Genomic DNA, 15,857 nt, shown 5'->3' on the forward strand with positions numbered 1-15,857 from the left:
GGCCATATATCTATCCTCACTATGGTATCCCACTAATCCTTTAGCTAGCCCATAGATATATCCTCGCAATCCTTTAGCTAGCCGATAGATCTAATCTCACTATGCTTTAGCTAGCTCATAGATCTATCCTCACTCTGGTGTCCCACTAATCCCTTAGCTAGCTCATAGATCTATCCTCACTATGGTGTCCCACTCATCCTTTAGCTTGCCCATAGATCTATCCTCACTATAGGGTGCAACTAATCATTTAGATCGCATTAGATCTATCCTCACATTGGTGTACCACTACTCCTTTCAGCTAGCCCATAGATCTATCCTCACGATGGTTTCCCACTAATCCTTTAGCTAGCCCATTTATATTTCCTCACTATGGTGTTCCACTGATGCTTTCGCTAGCCCATAGATCTATTCACACTATAGTGTCCAACTAATCCTTTAGCTAGCCCACAGATCTATCCTCATCATGGTGTCCCACTAATCCTTTAGCCAGCCCATAGATCTGTCCTCACTATGATGTCCCACCAATCCTTTAGCTAGCTCAGTGATCTATCCTCACTATGGTGTCCCACTAATCCTTTAGCTAGCCCATAGATCTATCCTCACTATGGTGTCCCACTAATCCTTTGGCTAGCTCAAAGATCTATCCTCACTATGGTATCCCACTAATCCTTTATCTAGCCCATAGATCTAGCATCACTTTGGTGTCCCACTAATCATTTCGCTAGCCCATAGATCTATCCTCACTATCCTTTCGCTTGTCCATAGATGTATCCTCACTATGGTGTCCAACTAATTCTTTAGCTAGCCCATAGATCTATCCTCACTTTGGTGTCCCACTAATCATTTCGCTAGCCCATAGAGCTATCCTCACTATCCTTTCGCTTGTCCATAGATGTATCCTCACTATGGTGTCCCACTAATCCTTTAGCTAGCCCATAGATCCATAAGCACGACAGCATCCAACTAATCCTTTAGCTAGCCCATAGATCTATCCACGCTTTTGTGTCCCAGTAATCCTTTAGCTAGCCCATAGATCCATAATCACAACAGCATCACACTATTCCTTTAGCTAGCCCATAGATCTATCCACGTTTTTGTGTCCCAATAAACCTTTAGCTAGCCCATAGATCTATCCTCACTATGGTGTCCCACTAATCATTTCGCTATTTCATAGAGCTATCATCACTATTTGGTCCCGCTAATCCTTTTGCTAGCTCGTAGATCTATCCTCACTCACCTTTAGCTAGCCCAAAGATTTAGCATCACTATGGTGTCCCACTAATCCTTTAGCTATCTTAAATATCTTTCCTCACTATGGTGTCCCACTGATCCTTTAGCTAGCCCAAAGATCTACCCTCACTATGGTGTCCCACTAATCCTTTAGCTAGCCCACAGATCTATCCTCACTATGGTGTCCCACTAATCCTTTAGCTAGCCCAAAGATCTACCCTCACTATGGTGTCCCACTAATCCTTTAGCTAGCCCACAGATCTATCCTCACTATGGTGTCCCACTAATCCTTTAGCTAGCCCAAAGATCTATGCTCAATATGGTGTCCCACTAATCCTAAAAATAGCCAAAATATCTATCCTCACTTTGGTATCCCACTAATCATTTAGCTAGCCCATAGATCTATCCTCACTATGGTCTCCCACTAATCCTTCAGCTGGCCCATATATCTATCCTCGCTATGGTCTCCCACTAATCCTTTAGCTAGCCCATAGATCTATCCTCACTATCCTTTTGCCAGCCCATAGATCTATCATCACTATAGTGTCCCACTAATCATTTAGCTAGCCCATAGATCTATCCTCACTATGGTGTCCTGCTAATCCTCTAGCTAGCCCATAGATCTATCCTCACTATGGTGTCCTGCTAACCCTCTAGCTAGCCCATAGATCTATCCACACGATCCTTTAGCCAGCCCATAGATCTATCCTCACTATGGTGTCCTGCTAATCCTCTAGCTAGCCCATAGATCTATCCTCACTATGGTGTCCTGCTAATCCTCTAGCTAGCCCATAGATCTATCCACACGATCCTTTAGCCAGTCCATAGATCTATCCTCACTATGGTGTCCCACTTATCCTTTAGCTAGCCCATATATCTATCCTCGCTATGGTCTCCCACTAATCCTTTACTTAGCCCATAGATCTATCCTCACTATGGTGTCCCACTAATCCTTTAGCTAACCCATAGATCTATCCTCACTATGGTGTCCCACTAATCCTTTATCTAGCCCATAGATCTATCCTCGGTATGGTGTCCCACTAATCCTTTAGCTAGCCCATTGATCTATCATCACTCTAGTGTCCAACTAATACTTTATCTAGCCCAAATATCTATTCTTACTAATGCTTTAGCTAGCCCATATCCGCTCACCAACCATTTCTAAACTCATCAACCAAGAATTCACTAAATGGGACAAACACCAAATTGAGACTCTGCATGCAGAATTCTGCAAAAATATCCTCCTTGATCAACGTAAAACATCAAATAATGCATGCAGAGCAGAATTCGGCTGAACCCGCTAATTATCAAAATCCAGAAAGGAGACGTTCAATTCTGCAACCACCTAAAAGGAAGCGATTCCCAAACCTTCCATAAGAAAGCCATCACCTACAGAGAGATGAACCTGGAGAAGAGTCCCCTAAGCAAGCTGGTCCTGTGGCTCTGTTCACAAACACAAACAGACCCCACAGAGCCCCAGGACAGCAACACAATTAGACCCATCCAAATCATGAGAAAACAAAAGGATGGTTCCTTGACACATGGGAAAGATTTAACAAAGAAGCAGAGCAAACTAGAATGCTATTTGGCCCTAAACAGAGAGTACACAGTGGCAGAATACCTGACCACTGTGACTGATTCAAACTTAAGGAATGCTTTGACTATGTATCGACTCAGTGAGCATAGCCAGCAAGATTTGTGACCTGTTGCCATACGAAAAGGGCAACCAGTGAAGAACAAACACCATTGTAAATACAACCCATATTTATGTTTATTTATTTTCCCTTTTGTACTATTTGCACATCGTTACAATACTGTATATAGACATTATTCTTTTGGAACTTCTGTGAGTGTAATGTTTACTGTTAAGTTTTATTGTTTATTTCGCTTTTGTTTATGATCTACTTCACTTGCTTTGGCAATGTTAACATATGATGGGGAGAGTGTGAATGAGAGAAAAAGAGAGAGAGTGTGTGAGAGAAAGAGAGAGGGGGGGAGATAGTGCCTTGTTGACCCTGGTTCTACTCTCACTCCCTGTAGGCCCCTCACAGTACAGGATTATCTGCTGAGGTCATTCAGCCTGCTGAGTGCGACTAATCAGAATCGGTCTCACACACACGCGTGCAAGTACTCACACACACCAAAAAGAAATGCACAAAGCTTTAGACAGCCATGCAATTTCTCTCTCTCTCGCTCTCTCTTTCTCTCTCAATTCAATTCAACTCAACTCAATTGAAGGGCTTTATTGGCCTGGTGCCTACCTGCCACTAGGCAGGTAGCCTAGTGGTTAGAGCGTTGGGCCAGTAACTGAAAGGTTGCTGAATCGAATCCCTGAGCTGACAAGGTAAGCATCTGTTGTTCTGCAGCCGGTAGGCTGTCATTGTAAATAAGAATTTGTTCTTAACTGTCTACCTGGTTAAATAAAAAATTATATGTTTACATTGCCAAAGCAAATTAAATAGATAATAAACAAGAAAAAAATTAAAAGTAAACATTACACTCACAAAAGTTCCAAAAAATAAAGACATTTCAGACTTTTCTTATATATATATAATTTAAAAAATCTTCAAATTTTTCCATTTATATTTTCTAACGGGGGGTATACATTTGGAGGGGTTTCTCGCCGGAGTAGCCTTGATTCACTGCCAAAAATATAATTATTATGTGCAAATAGTTAAAGTACAAAAGGGAAAATAAATATGGGTTGTGTTTACAATGGTGTTTGTTCTTCACTGGTTGCCCTTTTCTTGTGGCAACAGGTCACAAATCTTACTGCTTTGATGGCACACTGTGGTATTTCACCCAATAGATATGGGAGTTTATAAAAACTGCGTTTGTCTTCGAATTCTTTGTGGGTTTGTGTTATCTGAGGGAAATATCTGTCTTTAATATGGTCATACATTTAGCAGAAGGTTAGGAAGTGCAGCTCAGTTTCCACCAAATTTTGTGGGCAGTGTGCACATTGCCTGTCTTCTCTTGAGAGCCAGGTCTGCCTACTGTGGCCTTTCTCAATAGCAAGGCTATGCTCACTGTGTGTCTCTCTCTCTCTCTCTCTCTCTCTCTCTCTCTCTCTCTCTCTCTCTCTCTCTCTCTCTCTCTCTCTCTCTCTCTCTCTCTCTCTCTCTGTGTGTCTCTCTCTCCCACTCTCTGTCTCTCTCTCTTTCCCTGTCTCTCTCTCCCTCACTCACTCTCTCCCCCTCTCTCTATCCCTCTCTCCCCCCTTCTCTCTCTCTCTGTCTTTCTCTCTCCCTCTTACCCCTCCCTTTCACTCTATGTCTGTCTCCCCCTCCTTCTCTCTCTCTCCCCACCCTCTCTCAATTCAATTCAATTCAATTCAAGGGGCTTTATTGGCATGGGAAACATGTGTTAACATTGCCAAAGCAAGTGAGGTAGATAATATACAAAAGTCAAATAAACAATAAAAATGAACAGTAAACATTACACATACAGAAGTTTCAAAACAATCTCTCTCTCTCTCTCTCTCTCTCTCTCTCTCTATCTCAGTCTCCTTCTCTCTCTCCCCCCCCCTCTCTCTCTCTCTCTGCCCCCCTCTCTCTCTCTCTCTCTCTGTCCCCCCTCTCTGTCTCTCTCTCTCTCTCTCTGCCCCCCCCCTCTCTTTCTCTCTCTGTCCCCCCCTCTTTGTCTCTCTCTCTCTCACACATACACATTTCTCAACCAGCTCATCCAGTGCTGTCCCAGTGGAGTCCTCGTCAGTCACGTGTGTGACCATTGTTGTTAGTGCAGGTATTCCCAAACTGGGGTACGCGCAATGCCGTGGGGGGTATGCCAAATAAAAATGTGATTCACATTTTTTTTTTATGAGATTTTATTTTTTACTTATATAAAAAAATATATAATTTCTTCTCATTTTTCTGTTTATATTTTCCAACGGGGCTATACATTTGGGGGGTTTTCTTGCCTGAGTAGCCTTGTTTCACTGCCAAAAATATAATTAAACCATCTAGTGTTCAGCGAAATAACAGCACAATGTCAAATAAATTCCACTAACAGTCCGTGTGTAGCCAAACGTAGCTGCTGCTCATTCCGTTTGCTCGAAAATTGATGAATGGTTAAAAGAAGTAAGGCCATAGAGACACATACCAGCTCTACTGGTAGTACTGCTACTACCAGCAGTACTACACCTGTGTCGACGACACAAGTCTCTCTGCTTCCACGAGCACATCCAATGCTAGCATCAGTAATTCTATATTTGTTGTTAGCCCAGCTAGCATGGACATTGACAGTTGTGAATCTGATGCAGCTGAAGAGCTACTGCCCCCTCACCGAACAACTGACAGGGACGTTGGACCGTCGAAGAGGCGCAAATATGATGAGAACTACATTGATTTGCGGTTCACTTATATTGGGAGTAGTGCCTTTCCTCAACCACAGTGTGTTATATGTGCAAAAGTACTATCTCACAACTCGATGAAACCTTCAGTCTTGGGAAGAGATTTAGAAACAAAACATTCCAATTTCAAAAATAAGCCTTATAAACTTATGAGTAGTACGACATGTATAGAACCAACGGATACCATTAATTAGAAGGGGCTAGAAGCGTCTTATATGGTGAGCTACCAAGTGGCTAGAACAGGCAAGCCCAATACTATTGTGGAGTACTTAAATCTTCCTGCTGCCGCGGATATGGCTGGGACAATGCTGGGGTAAAGGCCAAAAATACTATACAGATAATTGCGTCATCAAACAACACTGTTTCACGATGCATCAATGACACGGCAGGAGATGTTTTGAAACAATTACTGCTTCGCATACAAGCCAGTGAATTCTACGTGTTACAGCTGGATGAGTCAACAGACGTGGTGGGCCTGGCACAGCTCCTGGTATATGTCTGTTACGTTTATGGGGGGTCAATTAAGGAAGACACCCTCTTTTGCAAAACACTGGAAACCAGGACAACAGGAGAGGATTGACACAGTATTGACACGTTTTTTTTTAAAATTGAGAGACGAGCTTAAAGTTTTCTTTACTGATCATCATTTTCACTTGTCTGACCGCTTGCATGATGACGAGTTTCTCACACGACTGGCCAATCTGGGTGATGTTTTTCTCACCTGAATGATCTGAATCTATGATTACAAGGACTCTCCGCAACTATATTCAACGTGCGGGACAAAATTGAGACTATGATTATGAAGTTGGAGCTCTTCTCTGTCTGCTTTTAGCATGTACAACGCACAGGTCTTTCCGTCATTGTATGATTTTTTTGTGTGCAAATGATCTCAAGCTTACAGACAATGTCAAATGTGATCTAGCGAAGCACCTGATTGAGTTGTGTGCGAAATTACGCAGGTACTTTCAAGAACGGATGGCACAAACAACTGGATTCGTTATCCCTTTCATGCCCTGCCTCCAGTTCACTTACCGATATCTGAACAAGAGAGCCTCATCGAAATTGCAACAAGCGGTTATGTGATACATTTTATTTAATCAGAAGCCACTACCAGATTTCTTGATTGGGCTGCGCTCAGAGTATCCTGCCATGGCAAATCGCGCTGTTAAGACACTGATGCCCTTTGCAACCACGGACCTATGTGAGAGTGGATTCTCGGCCCTCACTAGCATGAAAACTAAATACAGGCACAGACTGTGTGTGGAAAACGATTTAAGACTGAGACTCTCTCCAATACAACCCAACATTGCAGAATTATGTGCATCCTTTCAAGCACACCATTCTCATTAACCTGTGGTGAGTTATTCCGAATTTTTGATGAACAAATAAAGTTTTATATGTAAGATGGCTAAACAAAGAGTAAAATGATTGATTATTCTTATATTATTATTTGTGCCCTGGTCCTATAAGAGCTCTTTGTCACTTCCCACGAGCTGGGTTGTGTCAAAAACTCACACTCATTCTTATGTTTAATAAATGTATCGTATAGTGTGTGTGGCAGGCTTACAATGATGGCAAAAAACGACATTTGAGAGTGCGCTGACCCTGGTGCTAGAGGAGGTACCCAGCTGGAGGTTGAATGTTTGAAAGGGTACGGGACTATAAAAGTTTGGTAACCTCTACTCTAGTGGAATCCTGCTGCGCTAGGCATCCATGCCCCTTATCCCACCACCATACCACCCTGTCCTCCTGTCCCCTGGGGGACTCAATCCGCTGACAGTTGCCTGGCACAAGCCCAATCACACACACCATTCAGGGACTCCTGTTGAGTCAATCATCACTACTCCCAGTGTGCTAGTAGAATGCAATGATGGTGCAGCAGTGGGCGTATCTGGGTCAGAATTAAGAATCATAGTTTGCTTGCTCTAAATTTGGGTAGTGGTGATGCAGCAAAGATAACAAATATGTGACTGTGCAGAAATGGACAGATGAGAGTGTATAATTTTTCATAGGAGAAAACCGCACTTCTAGTATGTATCCAATATCCAATGAGAATCAGATTAGCGTGTGTTGGCTACAACATTGTTAACACCTCCGATACAGCAGTACAGTTTAACTCAATCTGTAATTGATTGAATCCCAGCCGTTAAGGTATCATAGGCCTATCCCTAGGTTTATCACTAATCTATGACCCAGGGATGTTGATGCTACTTCACCAGCGGACACTCTATTCCCAGGTCATAATCACGTATTGATTCACCTTCAAAATGAACTGCAGAAGTTCTATCCCCTCCCTCTCTCCCTCCATCCCCTCTTTCCCCTCCCTCTCCTCCCTATATCACACACACGCACACACACACATATACACACACATACACACACACACACACACACACACACCTCAAGACCTGCAGATATGAAGCACATTGAGTTGTTCTTCGAGGTCCTTGGGGTCAGCACATATTGGACTTGACGCTAGGCGACATTGACATGGATAATTGTAAAAATCTGGAAGGGTCTAGCGATCCCTCAGTGGAGCAACGAAGGAAAGCCTCTCAATCTGTCCTAACATGTCTGGTGAAATCAACATCACGCGTCACATGGGGTTGTCCGCGGTTACGGTACATTATCTGGTAAATGATGGTGTCATGTTCCCCGGAGTGGCAGGTGGAAGGGTACAACGTTTTGGCTGTTAGTGATAGCAAAGTGATTTCAATATCATGTTGTTGTGTACAGTGGTGGATGTCCTGGGTTGATGCGTGATGTACTTATCATGGAGAAAAGAGATTTTGGGGGAATACGTAGATAGTATAGAATCTGTTGTTTCCATATAATATGTTCTGTGAAACAAAGCAAATTGTATGATAATATTAGAACTGTTTCAATTATTGATCAACTTTCTTCTCTCGCTCTCTTTCAGGAGAGTGACAGTCTGTGGTGGGATGCGTTTGCCACGGAGTTCTTTGAGGAGGACGCCACCCTGACCCTCTCCTTCTGCCTGGAGGATGGACCAAAGAGATACAGTAAGACTACACTGCCCACCTGCTTTACCAACTGTCCCCTGTTCTGTTCAGTAGCTCACTTCCTACCTACTGTCATGCCTTTCTCTAGCGTAAGGGACAGATCGCAATTTAGTGGGGGGAGGTGTGTTCCAAAATAGGGAAGGGTTTTTTGCTTTGGAGAGGGTTGTGTTTTTAAAAAATTGGGCACAGGGGAGGGTAGTGCATTTTTCCCAAGGTTTACATTCGCTCTTTTGCAGATTTTGCTATATATTTCTTCCATCCTAGCCACATTTCCTAATCTGCTTGCATGCACCTTTTCCTATGTCAAGGTGTTTTGGTACTTCCCTTATGCACTATACTTTTCCCTGTACTAACTTTTACTATTCCACAGGTCAGTATAGTCTACCAGTCTAACTATCTATCCTGCCCTCCATCCACCATTCATAGTGACAATAGTGGTAGGTGGATCGTTGTCCAGATCTGCTGTAGGCTAACTTGCAATCATACCACACATAAAAAATATTACAAGCTACATAATTTTTTTAAAGGAATCGACAAGAATAAATAGGAATAGCTGATAGACAGCGGAGATACCAGGTGCATCATTGCGCATGAAAGAACAGTGAAGGCATGAGACAAAGCAAAAGAATATTGTTTAGGGACAGTACAATCATCCTACCTAGACTAGACTACAACACAATAATGCAATGAACAATTTAATTATTGTTTTCAAGTGAGTACAACATTCTAGCCTACTCTAGGGTGCAATGAAAATGTCATTTGAGTAACGGCGCAAAAGCCGTGCTATTTGAATGTTTCATTTGATTTGGATCAGTTGTGGGTCTACTCTGGACAATGTGTTAGGTCTAGGAAGGCACAGTAGTAGGCCAGTCTGGCTGTAGTTTTACTTCTGATACTGAGATGCGCTGTCTGTTGCAGATCATCATTCTCCCAAGTCGTCATATAATAATGTGGCCACATATGCTCCCAGCAGGCCCAGTTATTCAGGAAAGCTTAACACACGCTCTGCCTCCTCTACAATCCTAGCGGCTATTCCTCATGCACCTAGAACGCTTCAATATAGCCTAAATATAACTTTTTAATATTAACTTTTATATGTGGTATTAACACAACCAGTCACAATGTTTTAATCTGATTAGGCTACTTCCAAAGTCTCCTGTAAGCATACACACGCTCCTATATCTAGGGTTTTGTTCTGGTGATGTGATGATCAATGCTTGGATGCCATTTGACAAATACATATTATCTTGCACTTTTGTCAATAATAATCTCATCATGTAGTAGGCTATAACTGCACTGTGTCTGCAAGCTGTTGGCCAGAGTGCACGTGACAATACCAGAGTTGGCACATTCGCTATACCTACGCAACAGTTTTTATGACAAAACCATCAGTACGCCAAGAGTTGAAAATGCGATGGAAATCCATTTAACTTGTATTTTTTATTCGGTACATGGGAATTTTACCTCAAAAAGTATTTTTATGTTCACTACGTATTTATACACAGACTTTTATCTGCAACAAGTACATTTGATGGAAACACAACTCTGATGGGAAAATCCTCCAGGGTTTCCCTTATTGCAGCTTTTGGTCAATGAAAAAATAAAAGCAAGTAAATAAAATTGTAGCAGGCCAAATTGTCGAGGAGAGGCTGTCTATACATTTTCATTGACTAAATTAAATTCAATCTGTCATTTTTAATTGTGTGCTCCAAATTTAGTTTAAGATAGGTTATAAGTATGTCTGTTGTAAAATAAGTATAATTAGCATATTTCTGTCATTTGTTGGTTATAGTAGGCACTTGACTTGCTGGTAATTGCTGCAATATATCCTGTTCATAACTTTTGTGAAGGTTTAAACCAGTTCACAAGTGTTTTGTTTCATTCTGTTGAGACATTTTCTGTTGCCAAAATGAAGTTCCAACTGTACAGTGCCTTGCAAAAGTATTCACCCCCCTTGGCGTTTTTGCAATTTTGTTGCATTACAACCTGTAATTGAAATTGATTTTTATTTGGATTTCATGTAATGGACATACACAAAATAGTCCAAATTGGTGAAGTGAAATGAAAAAAAATAACTTGTTTCAAAGAATTCTAAAAAATAAAAAACGGAAAAGTGGTGCATGCATATGTATTCACCCCCTTTGCTATGAAGCTCCTAAATAAGATCTGGTGCAACCAATTACCTTCAGAAGTCACACAATTAGTTAAATAAAGTCCACCTATGTGCAGTCTAAGTGTCACATGATCTAAGTATATATACACCTGTTCTGAAAGGCCCCAGAGTCTGCAACACCACTAAGCAAGGGGAACCACCAAGGAAGCGGTACTATGAAGACCAAGGAGCTCTCCAAACAGGTCAGGGATAAAGTTGTGGAGAAGTACAGATCAGGGTTGGGTTATAAAAAAATATCCGAAACTTTGAACTTCCCATGGAGCACCATTAAAACAATTATTAAAAAATGGAAAGAATATGGCACTACAACAAACCTGCCAAGAGAGGGCCGCACACCAAACTCACAGACCAGGCAAGGAGGGCATTAATCAGAGAGGCAACAAAGAGACCAAAGATAACCCTGAAGGAGCTGCAAAGCTCCACAGCGGAGATTGGAGTATCTGTCCATAGGACCACTTTAAGCCATGCACTCCACAGAGCTGGGCTTTATGACAGAGTGGCAAGAAAAAAATAAGCAAACACGTTTGGTGTTCGCCAAAAGGCATGTGGGAGACTCCCCAAACATATGGAAGGAGGTACTCTGGTCAGATGAGACTAAATTTGAGCGTTTTGGCCATCAAGGAAAACACTATGTCTGGAGCAAACCCAACACCTCTCATCACCCTGAGAACACCATCCCCATAGCATAGTGGTGGCAGCATCATGCTGTGGGTGTCACGGCTGTCGTAAGAACGGGACCAAGGCGCAGCGGATGTTGAGTTCCACATATTTAATTCAAAGAGAAACTTAAACAAAACAAAATATATCAAATAAACGAACAACTAACCGTGACTACGTGGTGCACATGCACAAACACAAAACAATATCCCACAAACACAGGTGGGAAAAATAGCTACTTAAATATGATCCCCAATTAGAGACAACGATTACCAGCTGCCTCTAATTGGGAATCATACAAAACACCAACATAGAAAATATAAACTAGAACACAACATAGAAATTATAAACTAGAATACCCCCTAGTCACGCCCTGACCTACTACACCATAGAGAAACAAGGGCTCTCTATGGTCAGGGCGTGACAGTGGGGATGTTTTTCATCGGCAGGGACTGGGAAACTGGTCAGAATTTAAGGAATGATGGATGGCGCTAAATACAGGGACGATCTTGAGGGAAACCTGTTTCAGTCTTCCAGAGATTTGAGATTGGGACGGAGGTTCACCTTCCAGCAGGTCAATGACCCTAAGCATACTGCTGAAGCAACACTCGAGTGATTTAAGTGGAATGGCCTAGTCAAAGCCCAGACCTCAATCGAAATGAGAATCTCTGATATGACTTAAAGATTACTGTACACCAGCAGGACCCATCCAACTTGAAGGAGCTGGAGCAGTTTTGCCTTGAAGAATGGTCAACAATCCCAGTGGCTAGATGTGCCAAGCTTATAGAGACATACCCCAAGAGACTTGCAGCTGTAATTGCTGCAAAAGTAAAGTATTGACTATGGGGGGTGAATAGTCATGCACGCTCAAGTTTTCAGTTTTTTTGTCTTATTTCTTGTTTGTTTCATAATAGTAAATATGTTGCATCTTCAAAGTGGTAGGCATGTTGTGTAAGTTGTGTTGTGGGGTGGCAGCTAGCCTAGTGGTTAGAGTGTTGGTTATGTAACCAGAAGGTTGAAAGATCGAATCCCTGAACTGACGAGGTAAAAATCTGTCGTTCTACCCCTGAACAAGGCAGTTAACCTACTGTTCCTAGGCCATCATTGAAAATAAGAATTTGTTCTTAACTGACTTCCCTAGTTATTAAATAAAGGTTAAAAAAACATAACATGATACAATCCCCCAAAAATCCATTTTAATTCCAGGTTGTAAGGCAACAAAATAGGAAAAATCCCAAGGGGGTGAATACTTTCACAAGCCACTGTAATGTTGTGTTTGCAGCAATATAATAGCCTGCTCATATTTTCCCTATAAACAATTGCTTGACTTACTTTTGATATGTGACCCACCACCTGGATTCAGTACTATATAACCAATTTGTGTTTTTTTACATTGGATAAAAGCAGAGACTCAGAGATAGAAATTGGCATATCATACACTACAGTTGAGAAACAATGGGAAAGTAATTATGCTTTGAAAGTTGATAAACTTGTAACCTCACTTCTGAGAAAATGTCCCTTGAATATTTTGGTACACATACTGGAGAGCTCTTCTTTGTCTACACCCATTCAACATCGTTCACACCCTCTTAAGCTTTTGTCCCACCCATCTCTTTAAGGATTCACATGTGAGGGCATGTGCTAAACAGAGTTGGCAGTGTAGTAAACAACCAAAGATTTCAAGACTAAAAGGGGTAAAAGTAGTAGCCTATAATAAGGAAAAACTCTGGGTAAAAATTCACTTCATCCAGTCCTTGGCCTATATCAAAATCTGACTTTGAATAATATTACTACACAGATCATACACATAACTGAAAATGTAGCTAGACTCTTACCCGTATACCTAGACCATTTAACTCTGTGTTGTTTGTAGATATATCTTGTTTGGCCAGTGTTGTGTCAAGTCACTCCGGTTCACACTGACCGTGGGGTGTGCCGAAAGTAGCCCATCGCAACTTTTTCCAACTGATCTGTCGATAGCACCTGCTAAAATCAGGGCATCAATGTTGAGGAAAGTAGCAAAACTTCTGTAGTTCTTGATCGTTAATGTTATATATTTCAAAACATCCGCGGTATGAATTATCATATACACATACAGAGCAGCTCACGTTATAGACAGAAGCATGCTACATGGCAGACCAATCTGAACTTCTCTCTGCATGTCCAGCCCATCCATTATCTCAGACAATCATGGCAAGGGGGAAGGTTCCTGACTTTTTCCATGGCTAAACCAACTAGGCTCATAATAAAAATGTATTATTTGTATTTACAGATGGAATACAAGTTTGTTATTAAGGCACATAAAAGTTACCATGTTCTAGAAGGCATTTCTGCCCCAAAAACACATTTCGATAAAAACAAATACATTTAAAAGCCTCTCCTGTGAAGTAGTGACTTGCGACATACGCCTAGCTTCCTGAAACGGGTTACAAGTTTAAAAACTTTTGTGAAGATTGTGTGGCTATTATTAAGCTTTAGATACTGCAAGCCTATGATATGAAGGCAGTGTGCACCCGTGCTCAAACTGACTCAGACAGTTGAACGTAAGGTGAGTAATAATGTTTCAGGCCTTCCAGAGTTGCTCCTATAATCTAATATAATGCTCATCTTTATATAAATATTTGGATTGAAAATTAACGAATTACCCTCCTTCTGTACGTCTATGTCTGTATAGCAGACGCATTAGCCACCTGACATAAAGAAATGCATGTTGGTGTCGTAGCATGCCGCCAACATATCTCTATCTTTCTGAGGCTAGCCATAAGCTTCTCTTCCTTCATATAGTCTTAGTTTAAATATTAATATCATACAGTGGACACCTAAGCCTATAGGTCTATGTATGCAATGCCCTGATGCATTTAGTGCTCAAATCTCTGACAGTTGAACCGTGAGGTGGACAATTATTGTTATGGGAAAGTACCCTAAAAAACATGAATAGGCTATAGAATTTGGCATATGCTACATCGAAACACAAGGAATAGTGTTTTTGCAATTTGTTATAGGTATAAGATTTCAGGTATGACCCAGATGCAGACAGTGTCGAAGAAACAAAAGTTTATTTCTAGTACAGGGGCAGGCAAATGACAAAGGCAGGCAGAGGTCAGTAAGGGTGCAAAAGGACCAGAACGGCAGGCAGTCTCCGGGTCAGAGCAGGCAGGGGTCAATAATCCAGTGAGATGGGGCAAGGTATAGAACGGCAGGCAGGCTCAGGGTCAGGGCAGGCAGAACGGTCAAAACCGGGAAGGACTAGAAAACAGGAGCAAGAACAAACAGGAGCAGGGGAACAAAACGCTGGTAGGTTTTACGAAACAAAGCGAACTGTCAACAGACAAACAGAGAACACAGGTATAAATACACAGGGGATAATGAGGAAGATGGGCGACACCTGGAGGGGGGTGGAGACAAGCACAAAGACAGGTGAAACAGATCAAGGTGTGACAGTAGTCCCCTCTCTAGGGGCGCCACCTGGCGTCCTACCTGTGCACATACCTGGTTGACCAGGGTGCCGGCGTTGGAAATCCACGATGAGGCCTGGGTCCAGGATGTCCCTAGTGGGGACCCAGCACCTCTCCTCCGGGCCATAACCCTCCTAGTCAACCAGGTACTGGTACCCACTGCCCCGAGGTCGAAGCTTCAGGAGACGCCTCACCGTGTATGCGGTTGGCCATCGATGAGATGGGGGAACAGGGGTGGGCCTGAAAACAGGAGACAAAGGGCTGGGAGACATGGGTTTAACTCTGGACACATGAAAGGTACGCTGTATACGGAGGGTATGGGGCAACAGAAGACGAACAGCAGAAGGGCTGATGACTTTGGAGATGGGAAAAGGGCCAATAAACCGGTGGGAGAGTTTGCGGGATTCCACCCGGAGGGGAAGATCCCGGGTGGACAGCCATACCTTTTGCCTGAGACGATACCGAGGAGCCAGGGTCCGGTGGCGATCCGCTTGTCGTTGATACCTGGAGGTGGTCTTGAGGGCCGACTGGGCTTTCCTCCAGGTACGACGACAGCGGCGGACAAACATCTGGGCCGAAGGTATGCCGTCCTCTTCTTGCTCAGGGAAAAGCAGGGGCTGATACACCAGGGAACACTCAAAGGGTGATAGACCCATGGCAGAGCATGGAAAGGTGTTGCGGGTGTAATCAACCCACACAAGCTGCTGGCTCCAGACCAGGGAGCGCAGAGTAGTTTCTAGGTCCTGGTTGGCTCGCTCCGACTGGGCGTTGGACTGGGGGTGGAACCCAGAGGACAGGCTGGCCGATGGCCCAATGAGGATGCAGAACGCCTTCCAGAACCGGGACGAGAACTGAGGACCCCGGTTGGAGACCATGTCTACTGGCAGTCCATGGATCTGGAAGACATGCTGCACCATGAGCTGGGCCATGTCTTTAGCAGAGGGTAGCTTGGGGAGAGGAATGAAGTG

The 15,857-nt window shown here is 42.8% G+C and overlaps 1 protein-coding gene across 4 annotated transcripts in view; it reads left to right on the plus strand.

Annotated features, from left to right (window-relative positions):
• The window catches only part of LOC139574468 (LIM domain-binding protein 2-like), a 109,036-nt gene that overhangs the window by 19,813 nt on the left and 73,366 nt on the right, over positions 1-15,857 (plus strand). For all 4 annotated transcript variants that reach the window (XM_071399070.1, XM_071399071.1, XM_071399068.1 and 1 more), the window contains exon 2: positions 8,502-8,604. In XM_071399070.1, coding sequence (XP_071255171.1) covers positions 8,502-8,604 — 103 coding nt within the window. The remainder of the gene's footprint in view (positions 1-8,501; positions 8,605-15,857) is intronic.

The sequence above is a fragment of the Salvelinus alpinus genome, chromosome 4 (genome assembly GCF_045679555.1).
Source record: "Salvelinus alpinus chromosome 4, SLU_Salpinus.1, whole genome shotgun sequence".
Classification (NCBI taxonomy): domain Eukaryota; kingdom Metazoa; phylum Chordata; class Actinopteri; order Salmoniformes; family Salmonidae; genus Salvelinus; species Salvelinus alpinus.